Source organism: Trypanosoma brucei, chromosome 11 (assembly GCF_000210295.1).
Source record: "Trypanosoma brucei gambiense DAL972 chromosome 11, complete sequence".
Taxonomy (NCBI): domain Eukaryota; phylum Euglenozoa; class Kinetoplastea; order Trypanosomatida; family Trypanosomatidae; genus Trypanosoma; species Trypanosoma brucei.
In genome coordinates, this window is record NC_026744.1 from 1,252,034 (window position 1) to 1,268,037 (window position 16,004).

Here is a 16,004-nt window from a genome sequence, read left to right on the forward strand (position 1 = left end):
TTGCAAACAAAGAAAAAAGAATAGAACAGAATCGAAGACATGTAAACACGCTCTCCTTTGAACGAGTGTGTGCACACAGTTAAGTGATATCCTGTCAACTATTTTTTCCTCAAAAGCGGTGGGATACAAGCAGAGAAAAGCGTTGAACCTCTCCCTCTTACGCAAATGGTCGCCAACAACAACTGCAACACGCAGAACAAAGATAAGTGCCCGAAGTAACGACGATAGCACCGGGCGCATGCACGTCCATATACCTGTAAAGACTTAGCCACACACGTACGCGCGTAATTCCCACCTGGAACCCAAGTCGTCGCTGATATCACTGCATATAGCACCAGCTCCGGTAGCACTGAAGCATTTAAACAGGGGAGCATAGGAACTGGTATTTCCTAACACACCATACTGCAATGCTGATTTCGGAATTTCGCTCCCCTATTTCCCACTCCACCCCACACACACACACACACACGACCACCTTAACAGCGCACGCTGACTCACTCGCGAGATGGGACCGAGACCCTAAAGTTGTACTGCTGATCTAGCCCAACGTAGGAATCACATACAACGTACAGACTAAGGGGCACCGAGCCGTTTTCTGCAAAAGAGGTCCAATCGTCGTCCCAATCAAATCGAAGTGTTGTCGCTGTTGTGGCATTACCCATCAAGCGGCCCACACGCTTCATAGCAATCAACTCTCCTGTATGCTCACTTCCAATAACCAACCAGTACTGCTCTTCCTTCGATTTAGTAAAGTGGGGTGCGACAACATGCCGAATAGGCGTGGAAAGCCTTGTGAGGTACGCCGTCAGCTCATAACCATCCCCCTCTTCGTCATCGTCCATCCCATCACCTCTCTTGACCATCACCTCTTCAGTTGCGTGACCATCATCAACGACCGTACGAGACAGGCGTATATGCACATCGATCAATGGAAAGCTGCGCACCGCCTCCATCGCTTCGCGGACCTCCTTGTCCCCAAGACCACAGTGGTCGCACAAGGTCTCATGGAGTTTCGTAAGGACCGACAGTGGACTGTTCACCAATTGTGATACGTGATGGAGTCCGGCACAGTGCTCCGCAATAATAGGAAGCATCGTGTCGGTCACGTGAGGTATCTGCAACAGTGTGTTGGAGTGCCACCACAATCCTTGCACAATACACTGTAAGAGAGACATACAGCGGAGCGACGTGTGTAAGTGGCCATTATTTGCTGTTATGTCAACCATCGCCTGCACAACACGCATGGCGTTGTCGAGGGTCGATTTTTGATCGGTGTAGTAGTCGGATATTGGCAGGTTGCAACGCTCAAAGTGAGCCTGGAAGAGAAGAAACGCTTTCACGTGCGGAGAGTCCGCATTGTTTGCTTTGATGGGGAGTGGAAGGGCTTGGCTCAAAGTAAGATTCAGTTTGTCTTCATTGTGCCTCACGGGAAGTTCTTCAAACTCATCCGCTTCACATAGTGCCTTCAGGACATCCACGTGGGTGCTATTTTCATTGATATTTGTATCGAAGTAATAAACTGTTTTATGTGAAAGATAGTAGTAAGAACACAGCTTGCCAAGCACAGTGTAAGTCAACGCATTGGGATCAGCATCTGCGTCGCACCCATCGCTTTGGCAATGCTCGATACATCCACACTGTTCAAGTTCGTCAAGAACATTGGCGACAAGGGTGGACATAAAGATCGTTACCGACGCTGGTGACCGATCCGAAAGTCCATAATACGACGGATTCTTCACGATACGACGAAACATATAGGTCCACGTCAAGTAGTCTACAGCGTCTTGCCGGGTCTTAATCGTTCCTGACACGATTTCAGCATTGATGTGAGTGTGTAGTTGTCTGTGAAGTGCGCTCTCAACTGGGAAAGGGTCGTAGAGAAATTTTCGGTAGAAACCCTTCTTCGGCTCGTGACAAAGCACCTGCGCCACACCCTCCGTATCGAACTGAGGCCTTCCCGCACGGCCAATCATCTGTAGTACGTCAGTAATTGGGAAGTCCACATATGTTTTTGTCTTCCCGTCATAATACTCCGTACCCTTCACAACCACCATATGTGCGGGGAAGTTGACTCCCCACGCAAGTGTGGAGGTTGCCACTAGAACCTGCAGCTTGCCCTTGAGAAAAGCAGACTCCACCACCGTGCGATCACCCTCCAGCAAACCGGCGTGGTGCACACCAACGCCAAACTGCATGCAGTGCTTTACGTATGGGTCGCTTACTTTTGCCACGTACGCGTTGACCTCTTCCACATCCATACGTACAAACTTGGCAGTATTCTGTTCCATCACCAGAAAACCGATTAGTGCCATTGCCGTAAGCCTCGTTTGCCGACGAGAGGAAACAAAAACAATGACGGGCTTGTTTGGGCTCTTCTCGCAGATGGCGTTGTAAACAGGCTTATTCATAGCCGCCATTCGAGGACAGTAATTCCTGCCATGATACCCCGCAATATGTACCCGCATGGGCACCGGCCTCACCGACGGGTCGAAGTTGAACACTGCCCACTTGTGCGAAACGCCCAACCACGAAGTAAGATCTGCGGGATTAGCGACAGCAGTAGAAAGGCCAATGAGACGAATAGGAGCATTGCGATGCCAACCAATAAAGCGCATACGACTTACAATCACTTCAAGAATAGGACCACGGTCGGACCCCAGCATGTGTATTTCATCAAAAATTACAAGCCGCACTGCTGTGACGTAGCGCCTTACCTGCCAACTCCGTGAAAGCCCGTCCCATTTCTCTGGAGTTGTGCACAGTATGTCTGCCTGCACAAGTGCAGTGATATCAGGTGTAACATCACCAGATAACTCCAAGACACGCCGGCCCAAGCGCCGAGAAAAACGGGCCATCCAGTCCTTCACCCGCTCTTTTACCAGCGCCTTAAGCGGCGCTATGTACACAACCTTAGATCCTACTGGATATTTCTCGAAAAGGCGTAGTATAGACATTTCAGCAGCAATAGTCTTTCCGCTTCCGGTTGGAGCTCCAAGGAAGATGCTGCTGTCGGTGTGATACATGGCGTGAAACACTTGCGTCTGTACAGGGTTAAACTCCCGGAAACTCTCATAGATGGTATGGTACTTCTCCGGTATCACCTCACGGCGAAGCGGCGCAAGAGGAAGCAGGGGTGTCGTTTTCTGAGAGTCATCAGGTAGGTGCAGATGGCCAATAGAAAAGGAGTATTCCTCCTGAGAACCGAGCCACCGGTCGCTGTAAAGCCGAACGGAATACATATCATACTCTGCTACGATTGGAACAGAGAGATTCACGACCTGTGGTAGGCCAGCCTCCACCTCTTTACGTTTTAACGAGATAAGCTCGTGATGGAAAATGAAGTGGTTGTCCTGATCTTCAACCAGTAACCAAAAAGGTTCCACGGAGCCGTGATATCGACTATTCCACGAGAATGTTGCAGAGATTGTCACCTTAACACGGAGAATAGTACATGTAATGGGTTGAATGTCAACCGCAAGTGAGACCGTGGGGAATGAAGCAACGAGTCGAGCAATCACATCACCAAAACGCTGATTCTGAACCAGAGAACCTATGTCACTTGCTGACATTTCCTGGAGGAGGGACATACTGGGCCGCTTCTTTTCAATATTTCGGTAAACAGCATCTGTCATGTCCACGCCAAACTGCAAAAGAGGGTGCTCAAACTCCCAGCGACGTTGCTCCAAGCACTTGCACAGGGAAAGGAAAACGGCAGTTGTGAGTGGATGGCCGCGCTGCATTTCGATCTCGAAGAGAGATCGTGATATGCGAGGAGCATTCTGTACAACATAATTCACATCTGATGCAAGGGAATGCATGTCAACATTGATGCGACTAATGTAAGACTTCATGAGTGTTGTTACCTTCCACTCTACAGATGTTTCGTCGGCACTTTCACCCACAATACCGTAGTGTTGCACCTGTCTAGGCAGTAAAGCGTGCAATTTCTTGAGTTCATCGAGCTCTTCTTGGCGGACACGCAGCTGAGAAAATTCATCAGCACACGCTACGACGTTCATTGCAGCTCCAAGATCAAGGCTGTCAATCCATGATTCATCCGGTCGCCGCATTTTTGTGTTAAACGTAGCGATAGATTTGTAAGAGATGTAATAATGGCTCGCGATACGCCCCAAATCCGTGGTGTCCACAGCACCTGTTTGGGGGTTGTAGCGTATCATACCGGCATCCGCCAACTCTTCAGCTGCCTTGCTGACAATTTCATAGCGTATTTTCTTCAACTTTGGGTCCTGCCGCACATCCGATACCTTCAAACCGTACATCAGCGGATTTACCCGTAGGCGCTGCCACAAATACGTGTATTCCAGCCATCCGGAACCCTCCACAATGGATGATATCGTCCCGGCGTGTATCTCCGCATTGAGGTGATCACACAACCCTTCCTGCAACTTGCTTTCTATGGGCAGGGCGCAAGCTAGTAAACGGAGATAGCGACCAACCTCCTTCTCATCTGATATGATGGTACCGTGACCACTAGTATCATACTGCGGTCTCCCCGCTCGGCCAAATATTTGCATTACGTCAAGCACCGACATGGACACAAGACCACCGCGCTTCGGGTCGTAGATATGAGTTCCCCGAATCATCACCGAGTGGGCAGGCAGGTTCACTCCCCAAGCAAGCGTGCTGGTGCATACAAGCACCCTTATAAACCCCTTACGAAACAAGTTTTCCGTGGACGTGCGATCGTAACGGATTAGACCAGCGTGATGAGCACCAAACCCCGCGGCAAAAAGATTAGAAAGATCTCTCCCCTGCAGGCTGCAACCCAGCTTCTGTGCCTCTTTGGGTACCGTTTCGTCCTGTTTAAAGAGGGCCTCATGTCCACGAACATTTGCCTCCTCCATAAAAAAGCGAGCCAGTGCAACAGTTTGCTTGCGTGAGTGCACGAAAACCATAACCTGATGACCCTCCCGTACGTTGCGGACGACTTCCTCGTAGGCAAGTTGGTCCATACGGCGTTCCTTGTCCTTTAAACCCATACGAAGACCGATGAAAGACTGCTCCAACGGCACGGGCCGGTACTCTGCCCCAAACACCTTTAATCCCTCGGCAAGATCCACTCGCAAAAAATTTGCTACGTCCTTATAGTTCGGTAACGTTGCGGAAAGGCCGACTAGACGGGTACGGTGTTTCTGCTCTGAAGCGAGCTCGCCTTGGCGAAGCGTGCGAGCAACAATAGCCTCTAGCACCGGCCCACGGTCCTCGTTCAGCAGATGTATTTCGTCAATGATAATAAGCCTCACTTGCGTAGTGAGCTCCTCGTTAGCCTGCTTCCTCGTGATGACATCCCACTTCTCCGGGGTTGTTACAATCACCTGAGTTTGCGCGAGTTCCCGCTTCGTAAGTTGCATGTCACCCGTAAGTTCACGAACCTCCATAGCAAAAGGAGCCAGTCGACGGGAGAAGTTTTCCACCATTTCCTGCGCAAGGGCCTTCATGGGGGCGATGAAAATTATCTTGAAGTTTCGATCCAACACACCGTCAACACGTTGTTCTTCAATGCAGCGTAACATCACCAGTAGCCCGCAGACGGTTTTACCAGCCCCCGTAGGTGCGCACACGAGCATGTTTTGCGATGTGTGAAAGGCGGTCCTAAACAGGGAGGTCTGTATGGTATTAAGATGGGTGATATTCAAAAATGCCGCGTGAGTCCACTCCGGAAGCGATGTAGCGATGCAAACACGATCCTCCTCTGGTAGCACCTTGCGCTCTGGTGGCGGCACGTGGACCCGAATGTGATCTTCTCTCTGGAGAACCGTGGCACCAGAGGCAAAGGAAGGGCAAGACCCGTTAATGCTTAAATCACGCTTGAAAAACTCGTCCAGCTCCGATTCACGTACGAGTTGTCGGTAACGCTGTGTCATGTGAGCAAGCCACTGTTCGTCCGCACTACCACGACGGTCAAACTCAGCCTCTCGCAACACCGAACGCTGTTTTGCTGTTTTCACAAAACGTACTGTGAGGCCACGGTGGTCTGGAGCCGCCGAATCACCGGTAGTACCACCATCGTTCCCTCCGTCGAGAGTACAGAACTCCTCTAAAAGACGTAGGAAGATGTCGCGTGGACGGTGCATCACGCACTGAATCAACTCACAGTGCTCCACGCCGAGCACCTGCAACAGTTCTTCTATAACACGCACTCGGACCGCATCCCGCTGCTTCTGCGTTTCGCAAGCCGTCACTCTGTCAAGCGCATTAAGGATAATCCGCGTCATGTCCTCGTCGAAACGAACGTACACCTGGGACACAATGTCATCGACACTTGATAACAACAAATCCAGCGATACTTTATTATTCTCCAGGTACGCAGAGCGGCTCACTCCACCAACACGATTGCCACGGGGGGAAAGAGGCTCTCCCGTATGCGCAATCACTGTTATTGATTGATGTCGCTGCATAAACTGCCCAACGAATGAGCACGTATGTTGTCGACGTACCTCACCTTCGCGGTTACTGAAAGATGATCTCTCAGCTACCTGTAGCATCTGTAAATCATCTAAAAGACTCGTTGCGTCAGGCATGAGATGGTGACGATAGTCCTGACGAAATGGTGCAAAACTCCCAAGCACGCTTTCCAACCGCCGGACAGCATCTTGAGCACTATGATACCAGCTCGGTGACGCTGCGGGGCCCTTCCGTTCAGGTTCCTCTGCCTTGTATCGATGTTGCTTGTCCACAGCTTTAGACCCGCCCTTAGCCCCAGCAGTTTCGGTGGCGCCTCGGCTACCGGCATTAGGGTTACGTCTCCTATGATTTGCTCCAATGTTGTTGCGCCTATCGTCACATCCCTCTCTGTTTTCCCATCGGCCCTTCTTTCTGCTGTCGTTATAAGCCGCCCAACAGGTGTTACAATACCACTGTCTGTCGCGTGGGTCTTCAGCCCCCTCGTCGAATGACCCACATTGCATGCACGAGCCGCGGTGGGACATGCTCTCCCGCCTGTCGGCCTGACAGAGGCGTGCGTGAGCAGCTAATAAGGTGCCCCCCAAAAAAAAAAACCTTAAAGAAAGATGTTTTCCTAAAGATAGAGTTAAGGGGGTCTTTTTGTCTTTGATATTGCTTTTCATTGTTACGATAAACGGAAAACAGGGGTCACAAATTTAAACGACACCAAGGAAAACAAATATAAATCCGTATCCCAAGGCAACAAATAGCACCAATACAGAGCAAAAAAAAAAACGTTCCCAATTGTTGTTTTTTTTTCTAGAGGTCAGTCGTTCTCCGACTCGGTCTCCACGAGTGCCGAGGTGTTGATCCGTTTAGCACGCAACCACAAGCAATGAAACCGGTACACATCCTAATCGGTGCCACGTTCACAAATGCAAACAAAAAACCAACGAACCCACACCCCCCAAGAGGGCACACTTCGTCCCTCTTCAGGTTACTCAGTGCGCACACTCAAATAAGAAGGAGGGAAAGTACATAGGAAAGTAACCACTCCGGGACTATCCGACGAGACACAGCTAGGTGTATTGTAACACGGTAGCAGACTGCAAATGACTGAACGAGCCAACAGCACCTATATCCCACTCTTGGTTACGGTCTACCGGGGGAGCCTGTTCATCCTCCTTCACTTCTTTAGTGCCAATAGTGGCCCCTTCGCCGCGGTAAAAATCATTAGAACGAGATATGTAGCTGATGCTACAGCATGGTACAGAGAACTTCCGGTCAGCGGCATAGCTCTTGGGACAACATTGCTTCAACAGCGCCGATACAACGTCAGCGTGTGTTACAATCATCGTCCGAGTAGGTGGGAGTAACGCGATGCTGTTGAACGGCTGCGAGCCGAAGTCACTCATTGAGAGAGTGAGCAGTGAGGACCTCTCTCTAAAGGTACGCGGTAGCCCCTTAGCCTCTCCTTGAGCCGCCTCCCAAACGCAACGAGGGACAGAGGAAGGAGTATCGGTATCGTTGCTGAAGTGCGTCCGTACCACCTCGGCAGCCCGTAGAAGTAAACAACCTGGACCCTCTGGGTATTTGACAGCAATCCCGTTGTTGGTAATGCTGCGACAAGGAGCATAACCCCCTCTCCGGTCTGATGGATAAGAAATAGAGGCATCCCCACAAGAGACCCCCTGGTGTAAGGACCTGCGCACAGAAGGTGAAGTCCACAGAAGGAACGAGGCATTTCCGTTGTAAAGCCCATCAAGAGTTTCCACCCACCCCGCAATGGTCGTTTCATCGACAAGGTTCCTCATCCCGTCCAACTTACGCTTACAAGCAGCGGTGCGGAAAAAAGAACTTAACGAGGCATGCAGTGATTCCCAGTGAGGACAAAACAGAATGCTGTCCCCACAAAGATCGTAGCTACCACCCAAACCAGGTGCATGGGAATACAACCTCGATGACTGCCAATCACCAAGCAAAGGGTCTACAAACACCACAAGTTTCCCATCAAAGCCTGTAATGTTGACGATTATCGCTGTTTCGAGACACCGATGAAACGGCGAAGTGAGAAGCATGGACAGCATCCCTAGTTCCCGCTGCCGAATTTTCGCATGACGCCTTTGCTGTCGAAAAAAGAGCCCCGTTTCCAGTGCCTGCCATCGACCATCAGTGGAAAGTGGAGGATCAGTATTAGGAAGGTGCGATAGTGGAACCCCAACGTTAGACTTCCAATTACGATTAACGTGATCAAGTCTCTCACCGTGACGAAGTAGTAGAACCTCATCGCGAAACATACTCGCAGTCTGATGCCACTGAAGCGAGCGCCGCTTTGCTCTCAGAGCATACTGCACGGACGTCATGAAACGAACGGAACCGAGTTCTACACGCACTGTACACTTAACCTGTGAACTTGTGCTCTGTAGCGTGGTTACACTCGTGCATCCTGGTCGCAAACCGAGAAGAGAGTGAACTAAATAAAGAAAACCAATCCCCAGTGCGATGGCGACGCACAAGCGGGGCAGAAGCTCGTCACCAGGTTCCACGGTCACGCGTTTCAATCTACACTACAAACGTATTTTAAAAAAACGAAGAAAAATAATATCGAGACGCAAATGAGGGGCGGAGAACCAGAAAAGGCGTCTAGGATACACGTTAAAAGCACCTCTGTATGCGTAAGTGAGGGAGTGTGGGATAGCACAGAAAGGAGACATAACTCTTGCTGTATACGGCAGAGCAGTGCAAATGTCTTGCACTACACATGCCGACCAACCGAGTGAGCAAGCAATTGGAAGTGAGACTGTGACCCGCACCGACCGTCAGTGAAACCGGAGAAAAATGCTTCGCATCAACCCTAAAGATAGGCTACAGCGCAGGAGGAAAGTAACCCTCCATCAGCCCCCGCGAACGTCTTAGAAATAATCAACTCTGGGATTTCGTCTGTTGCTGAGTCTCCTCTTGCAACTGCCCGTACATCTGCATGAGCAAGTCATGCTGGGCAGCGAGAGCTGCTAGCTTTTTTCGCAGTTCCTCAGCTTCATCTTTGTAACGGCGAAGACTCTCAATCTCCACCGCTTGGCGCACCAGCTCCTTTTCCATCCGCTCTCGGCCACCACGAGAAACGTCGCTAGTGGGCCCGTCGGTATGAAAATGAAGCAACGCTAAACACGTGTTATTCGCGCAAACGTCAACGGGGGTTAGTGGTTGGGATGGAACAAAGGAAGGCTCGGCAGCGGCAATTGAAGACGAGCACCTCGATCCACTTCGGGGCTGAATGCCGGTGCACACAGCGTCAGCTGGTTGCTTAATCTGTTTATTGAGTGCCTCGGCTTGCGCAGCCCGTATGAGCGCATCCCCCAATTCCTTTTGTACTTGGGTATGCCTTCCCTTCCACTGTAATAACTCCTGAATGGAGGCAGTTCTCTCATCCACTGCGGCACGTAATTCGTTTTGAACACCTGCAAGTTGTTGCTTATAGCTCTCCACGACCACAACATGATCACGCTTCAAAGCAGCGCACTCCTCAGCTGCCAGCGCTGCTTCCTCCAGCAGCTGTTTCTTCTGTCGCTCCGTGTCATCGAGCGCCGCGCGCAACTCACGCAACGGATTTAGGGAGCCCCGCTCATGCTCCACGAGCCTAGTTTCCGCTCGATCCGCACGATGTTCTGCTTGAAGGAGTTTCTTCTCCAACTGCTGAATGTGGAGCTCGTACTCCATTTGGTTTCGATGTAAGGAGGAAACAAACACCTCCTTCTCCCGCTTGAGTGACTCCACCACATCATTTGCGGTGTCACAACGATGATTAAGCTCTGACACGTAACGGGACACCTCACCTTGTAACTCCTGCACACGTCTATTCTTCTCTTCTAGCTGAATAGTGAGCTCGTTCACCTGCCTCCGCGTAGCCTCACACTGTGTCTGCCTCGCAGCTGCGATGTTCTGAAGCTCATTGTAATCCGCTGCGCCTTGTCGGAGCTGTCGTTCCAGCGACACAACACGATCCTCAGCCTCTGCCTTTCTTTCTAAAAGTTGTTTACTTCGCTCCCGCTCCCTTCCAAGCTGTTCCGATAGCTCCACTCCCTCCTTCTCGAGGGAGGCCATTTTCTCCTTGTCTACAGTGCTCCGCTTTAGATTACGAAGGCTATTAACCTCCTTTTGAAGCGACAAAATGCTTTGAGTGAGACGCTTGTTCTCATCGTTCAGACGCTGCGATGTTTCCATTTCCTCAGCCAACAATGCTTGGAATCGGAGCAGCTGCCCGTCAGTAGCATTCGGATCACTACTGGAAACAGTGCCCCCTCCTTGTCCTTGCAGATTTCTACTATCGTGGGTGTGATCTTCCGAAGTGACTAATGATCGATTATCACCTTCCTCAGACACGACCCCACTGTTCGCTCCCTTGGAAATGCCCTCGCCTCCGCCGCGCTCCCCGGGCTTGGACAGAAACGTAACTGGAGTCTGCTTCGTTCCCGTGACTGCAGTCTTGCCTTGCTCTCTTTCTGTCGTGTCAAACTTTTGTCCGAGCTCGCAGCTCACGTCACTCGACCGCGTTTGCAACACAGCGGGAGGTAACAGCCTGTCACTAGCTTCAACTTCGCAACAATCCCCCATGCCGATAGCCGATGGAGCAACACCATGTGTACTACTATCCTCCTGATGTGTTTCTTTCTGTTTGGTCGCTAGCTGCATAGAAATGACCCCTCCTTCCACTTCATTAAGTTCACTACCCGATAAATGCACCACGTCATCGCTTCCATGTCCCTCTTTTTCTTCAATGCCTTCGAATTCCTCCAACTTCTCAGCTAATCCCGAGACGTTGTCAAGTGTTTTTTGGATCTCGTTCAGCCATGAACCAAGCATGGTAACGGAGGAACCTAGGTTTTAAATAGAAGTAGAAGGAAGAAAGAGAATATTAGTGATGAAGAAAACATTAACCTCCGCAACTGCACCTCTACAACACCATATCCTTGAGGGAAAGGAAGGAAACAAATGTGACGAAAACCTGCACACGACAGATATCAACCCAACGTTCACACGACAAAGACGGTCCACGACCAGGGACTCATGGTCACACCCGTGATAAGCAACAGCACGACATATGTCAAGCGACTCAATTCGACAACACGATCGAACTGGGGAGAGGGGGCAACGTAAACTTAGCCCTGGAGGGGATAACAGTCAACGCAAGTTGCGAAAAGGTGGTAGGGATTCCGCTGATATGACGAAAAATAAAACATCCTGAGAGTCGTATGCCAGCTGGATCATGCGGTCCTCACTAAACATTAAGCCATCAGTTGATGCCCCCTCACCACGAAGGCCGCCAATAGCCACAACACGTCCAAAGCCAAGCAAATGAAAATGGATGAGAGCCGCCGTGTCACCCACCCACTAGCTTCTGACTCGTAGCCCTTCATACAATTAGATTATCTAATTTCCCTTCGCTACACCTTTTCTATCGAGAGGCCCTGCGCGAGGAACAAAGGTTTTTACACCTTTCAGCGCAACCCGCAGCAGTGGCCCCTGGGAAACGCCACCGGCATAACAAACGTTAACCAGCTGCCGCGAAAAATGCGTCCCCACATAAACAAAAACCCACTGAAGCGGGAGGCACAACACAGCACCAACAAGAGAAGGGAAAAGGAAAGCAACGACTGGTAAGAATGTACAGAAGATGTCCCAAGGACAAAGGCAAAAACCTCATGGCGGAGCGTTTGTTCCCACAAAGACGAGAGATTAACAGCGAAAGCAAAAAGAAGCCTTGTTAACTTTATGTCCGCATTCCCATTTCTTATCTCTCTCAACGACGAAGCCAAATGAAGTTAGACGGCGCTTAGGGCACAACGGTTGCTAACAAGCGAACATGGGAGGACAGTCACCTTCCTTTCCTTGCAGCAGCAACACCACCACGTTTGCATAACGTGTTAATTGCGCATTCCCTCCTTCACTCCATCGATTTTATCACACTTTATTTCCTTGCTCCTCCCCTCTGGCACTGCTTAACTCAGGAACTGGGCGGTACTTTGACCTGGAACTCATATACAGCATGTAAAAATAGGTGCGCAGTGGAAAATTCGAAAGGCGCAGAGGAATCCACACAGGCGTTAAACGGCTCGGGAGCAAAAGACAGAAAAAGAACAAGCGAAAATAACAGGAACACACACAATTAAAAAAGAAAAAACGAAAAAAAAAAGATATTTACTTCATTTCTACCTAATTCATGAGGTGAAGCAAGGAAGGATGTAAAATAAGAAAGGAAGTACCCCCCCCCCTCATATGCAGGAACACCTCCCGATTTTGTCGCAGCCACTCCGTAACTTGTGTTCCGTTGACCATCCTTTTCTTAATATCTCCCTTTGAATTGGGATGTTTCTCTTCCTTTCTTTTAATTCATACTACTTCCTCCTTTGCTCTAAGTCCTGCCGCTCCTCCCGTTCTCGCTAATTCCCCGCTCCATCATGAAAACAATACGTATGCTCACCTGGAGAAAAGAGAAAGAAACTGGTGGTGCACTTATACACAAACACATGTTATCCCCTTTACATCTCATATATACGCACAGAGCCCTCTTCACAGAAGCATAAAAACGTGCCCACCCATGCGCACACATTCGCGGTTTACTACACTATTCTCACTGGTATCATTTCTTCCTTTGATCAAAAATACCTACAAATAAAGCCAATAACATACAACAACATCTGCGCGGAAGCTTGTTCACATTTATATATTATTAGATGTAGTAACCCTTCTCACAGTGTCTTATTCGTCACCGTTGACTCATTCCCCTTTCACACAAATGAACAAAAAAAACATAGTTACATTCTATAATGATAATTTGACCTCGAGACCGAGAATAAGTAGTGTAGACCTCCTCACGTTACCTCGAGCACGGTCGGCAGCCATTCCTAAACCACTTCATCCCCATGCATACTCTTCTCCCAGTGGAATGTTCACCCTTACATATTCTCTCTCCCTCCTCCTTTAATTCTTTAGGTACGGACCTCTCTCCTTTGCCCTTGTTTGCACCCTTCCCCCGCTTTTTATTGACTACCATGGCATTTTTTTTTTTTCGCAAATCGGATTGTTCTTTCATTCTTACATGGCCTTCGTGGGGGCGAAACCGCATTCACATTTTTCCAAATGGGGAAAAGTAACACGAGAGCAAAAAGCAAACCCCCACAAAGTAAGGGTGCATCATGCAAAGTGAGCGGACAGACTAATGAACAATGAAAAGTACATCAAGTAGTTTGTTTGTTTTTTTTTTTTAGGTGCGAAAGGAAAAGAAGACAAGCATCCCCGTGGTGTATAAGTTACTCAAGGGGAAAGTAGCTTTTGGTGTGGCTGTTATGTGAGCCCCTATTCGCACCACCTCCACTGAGACAGACAATGAGTGTTAACCTGGTAATTTATCTTGAAGCACGACAGAGCAACCTGCGCGGTGCTCCTTAACAAAAGAAGTACGGTTAGGGTTACGCAGATATGAGTGCACAACTCCTTCTCCATATACATATATATATATATATATTTGCCTACATTGAAACACTTGTCTTCGTTTCTACACCTAAGTGCTAGAGGACAAGCACAGAGGTGGTTGTACTACCTCACCGAAAGTGGATCTCCTTTTTCCTACGACCCAACCTGTCAAGGTGGTCGATCTTAATCCCACCACCAGGTCTATAGGTGAATTTATCCCGTTGGCCACCGTACGAAGCTATTGCATTTCTTAGTTTCTCCTTGGCACCGCTCTTCAAGCGCTGATGCGCACTAATGACGCAGGGTTTGAACATCTTAAGAGCACGCGACACCTCCACCTCCGTGAGGGTATCAAGCATCGCACCAACACATTCCAGCAGAGCCGCAGTAAACTTCATCTCGCTAACGGACGTTTGAAGGGTGCCAGCATGTGAGGAAGCAAACTTATTCACGATATTAGCTAAGTCCGGCTCCCTAGCAGCTGCATTCAGGTCGGCTGTCACCATCTCATCACACTGATCCTGGGCGAGGGAAGGAACGAGGAAGTTCAAAAAAGACGAATGCAAAGCGACTTTGTCCGCATCTTCAAAACCAGCCTCCTTCATTCGCTTGCGAGCTTCATAAGGCAGAGCGGTGCCGCGCGATGGGTCATGGTCAACACCGATGGCAAAGTGAATCCACAAATGATCAATCGTGTCACGAAGTTCAGACTCACCCACAAGTAACAGCGAAGAAATCGCCAAATCCTGCAGCAAATATATTTGTTCTTTGCGTTTACGGCGGAAGTTCATCACATCCTCTCGACTAAAGCTGCACAGCCTCTCACCGCGCGAGAAAGCTTCGCCAGAGAGTCTTAACCACGAGAGAACTTCATGTGATCTGCAGCAGTTCCATTGGGTTACAATGATGTCTGCAACGGTGTTTATACTCGTTGGCACGTAAATTTCCCTTTTCGAGGGCTCCTTCTTCCTGGAGGCACCTTGGACTTTCGCGTACGACTCACCTATATCAGGCAGCGCTCCCTCAGCCGAACTTACCATCGCTTGCTTCCGCCACTCACTCACGAGCGCATTGGTAAATGCTTCGCTCCACTTACGATCCGAGGCTAAATTGAACCACACATACTGTGAGTTCTTGGGGATAATCGGGTACGATCCATCCAAAACAGGTGCACTGCTAAGAACAGCGTCCGAGTGATCTTCGGCATTAACCTCGCCGGGCCTCCGGCGCTTAACGTGCAGACGAAAAGAAAGGTTGGGACAAGGAAGCCCATCACCGACAACCTGTTTGACCTCCGCTTCTGCCTCTTCGGGCTGTGTCACCGGATCTGTGTGGATAAGTACGACCGTTTCCTCGTTTTTTCCGGACTTTACTGTCGAAATGCGACAGCTACCGTAGAACATTATGTAAGGCTCCGGACGTCGAGTCGTCTCCACCACCTGCACAACCAAGACGACCATTTCCGTGCTCGGTGGAAGGTCATACTCCGTACTTGTATTGTAGAATGGAGTATTGGACCCCTCTTGTAGTGGTGACTCGAAGGCACTGCCAATTGTTTCCTTCAGAAGGCTGTCGTACAAGATGAGACGCGCATACGTCGAGCACGCGCATGGATCATCCTCGGTTTGCGGGTAGTTGCGGCCACGGAGAATGTCCACATGAAGACGCACCTCCTGTGCAGAGGGGACGCTGGTTGCTTCCTTAGTTGGACGATCCATATCCTGATACCTTCTCGTCCTCAGTTTAAGCCTAGCTTCTTTCTCTCACACCTACACCGTTTTCTTTACTGTAAGAAACCCCCCAGAGTTACAGTTGTGTGACGGGCCGGGTGTTTCGTTCACGGCAAAGGAAGTGATAAATGAATAGTGGTATGAAGAGGGGGAAAGGTCACAAAACGAAGCAGGGCACCCCAATCACCATCAAAAGATAAATATTCGATATATTGACGAGCATACGCGCAGAGACACTTTAATTTCAATTTACTGATGTGGGTAGAAAAGCGTCAACCATGTTTTTCCTTATGAACAACTGATTCCGCTCAACTGCGCCGTCATCCGCTATCCTTCGATACACGCTATACCTTTCCAACTTCCATCAACACCTTTTAGGCTAGTCCCTTCTCATTTACA

The 16,004-nt window shown here is 49.6% G+C and overlaps 4 protein-coding genes across 4 annotated transcripts; all 4 read right to left on the reverse strand.

Annotated features, from left to right (window-relative positions):
* Positions 1 to 494: 494 nt before the first annotated feature.
* On the reverse strand, positions 495 to 7,088 carry TbgDal_XI5010 (ATP-dependent RNA helicase, putative; the record flags this gene model as incomplete). Its single annotated transcript, XM_011781345.1, has 1 exon — positions 495 to 7,088. One exon carries the CDS (start codon positions 7,086 to 7,088, stop codon positions 495 to 497), a length of 6,594 nt encoding a protein of 2,197 aa, XP_011779647.1.
* Positions 7,089 to 7,484: 396 nt separating this feature from the next.
* TbgDal_XI5020 (hypothetical protein, conserved) lies at positions 7,485 to 8,768 on the reverse strand (the record flags this gene model as incomplete). The annotated part of the gene is made up of 1 exon (XM_011781346.1): positions 7,485 to 8,768. The coding sequence occupies one exon, from the start codon at positions 8,766 to 8,768 to the stop codon at positions 7,485 to 7,487; it is 1,284 nt and encodes a 427-aa protein (XP_011779648.1).
* Positions 8,769 to 9,327: 559 nt separating this feature from the next.
* Positions 9,328 to 11,265, reverse strand: TbgDal_XI5030 (hypothetical protein, conserved; the record flags this gene model as incomplete). The annotated part of the gene is made up of 1 exon (XM_011781347.1): positions 9,328 to 11,265. The coding sequence occupies one exon, from the start codon at positions 11,263 to 11,265 to the stop codon at positions 9,328 to 9,330; it is 1,938 nt and encodes a 645-aa protein (XP_011779649.1).
* Positions 11,266 to 14,003: 2,738 nt separating this feature from the next.
* TbgDal_XI5040 (hypothetical protein, conserved) lies at positions 14,004 to 15,335 on the reverse strand (the record flags this gene model as incomplete). The annotated part of the gene is made up of 1 exon (XM_011781348.1): positions 14,004 to 15,335. One exon carries the CDS (start codon positions 15,333 to 15,335, stop codon positions 14,004 to 14,006), a length of 1,332 nt encoding a protein of 443 aa, XP_011779650.1.
* Between the last annotated feature and the right edge of the window lie 669 nt (positions 15,336 to 16,004).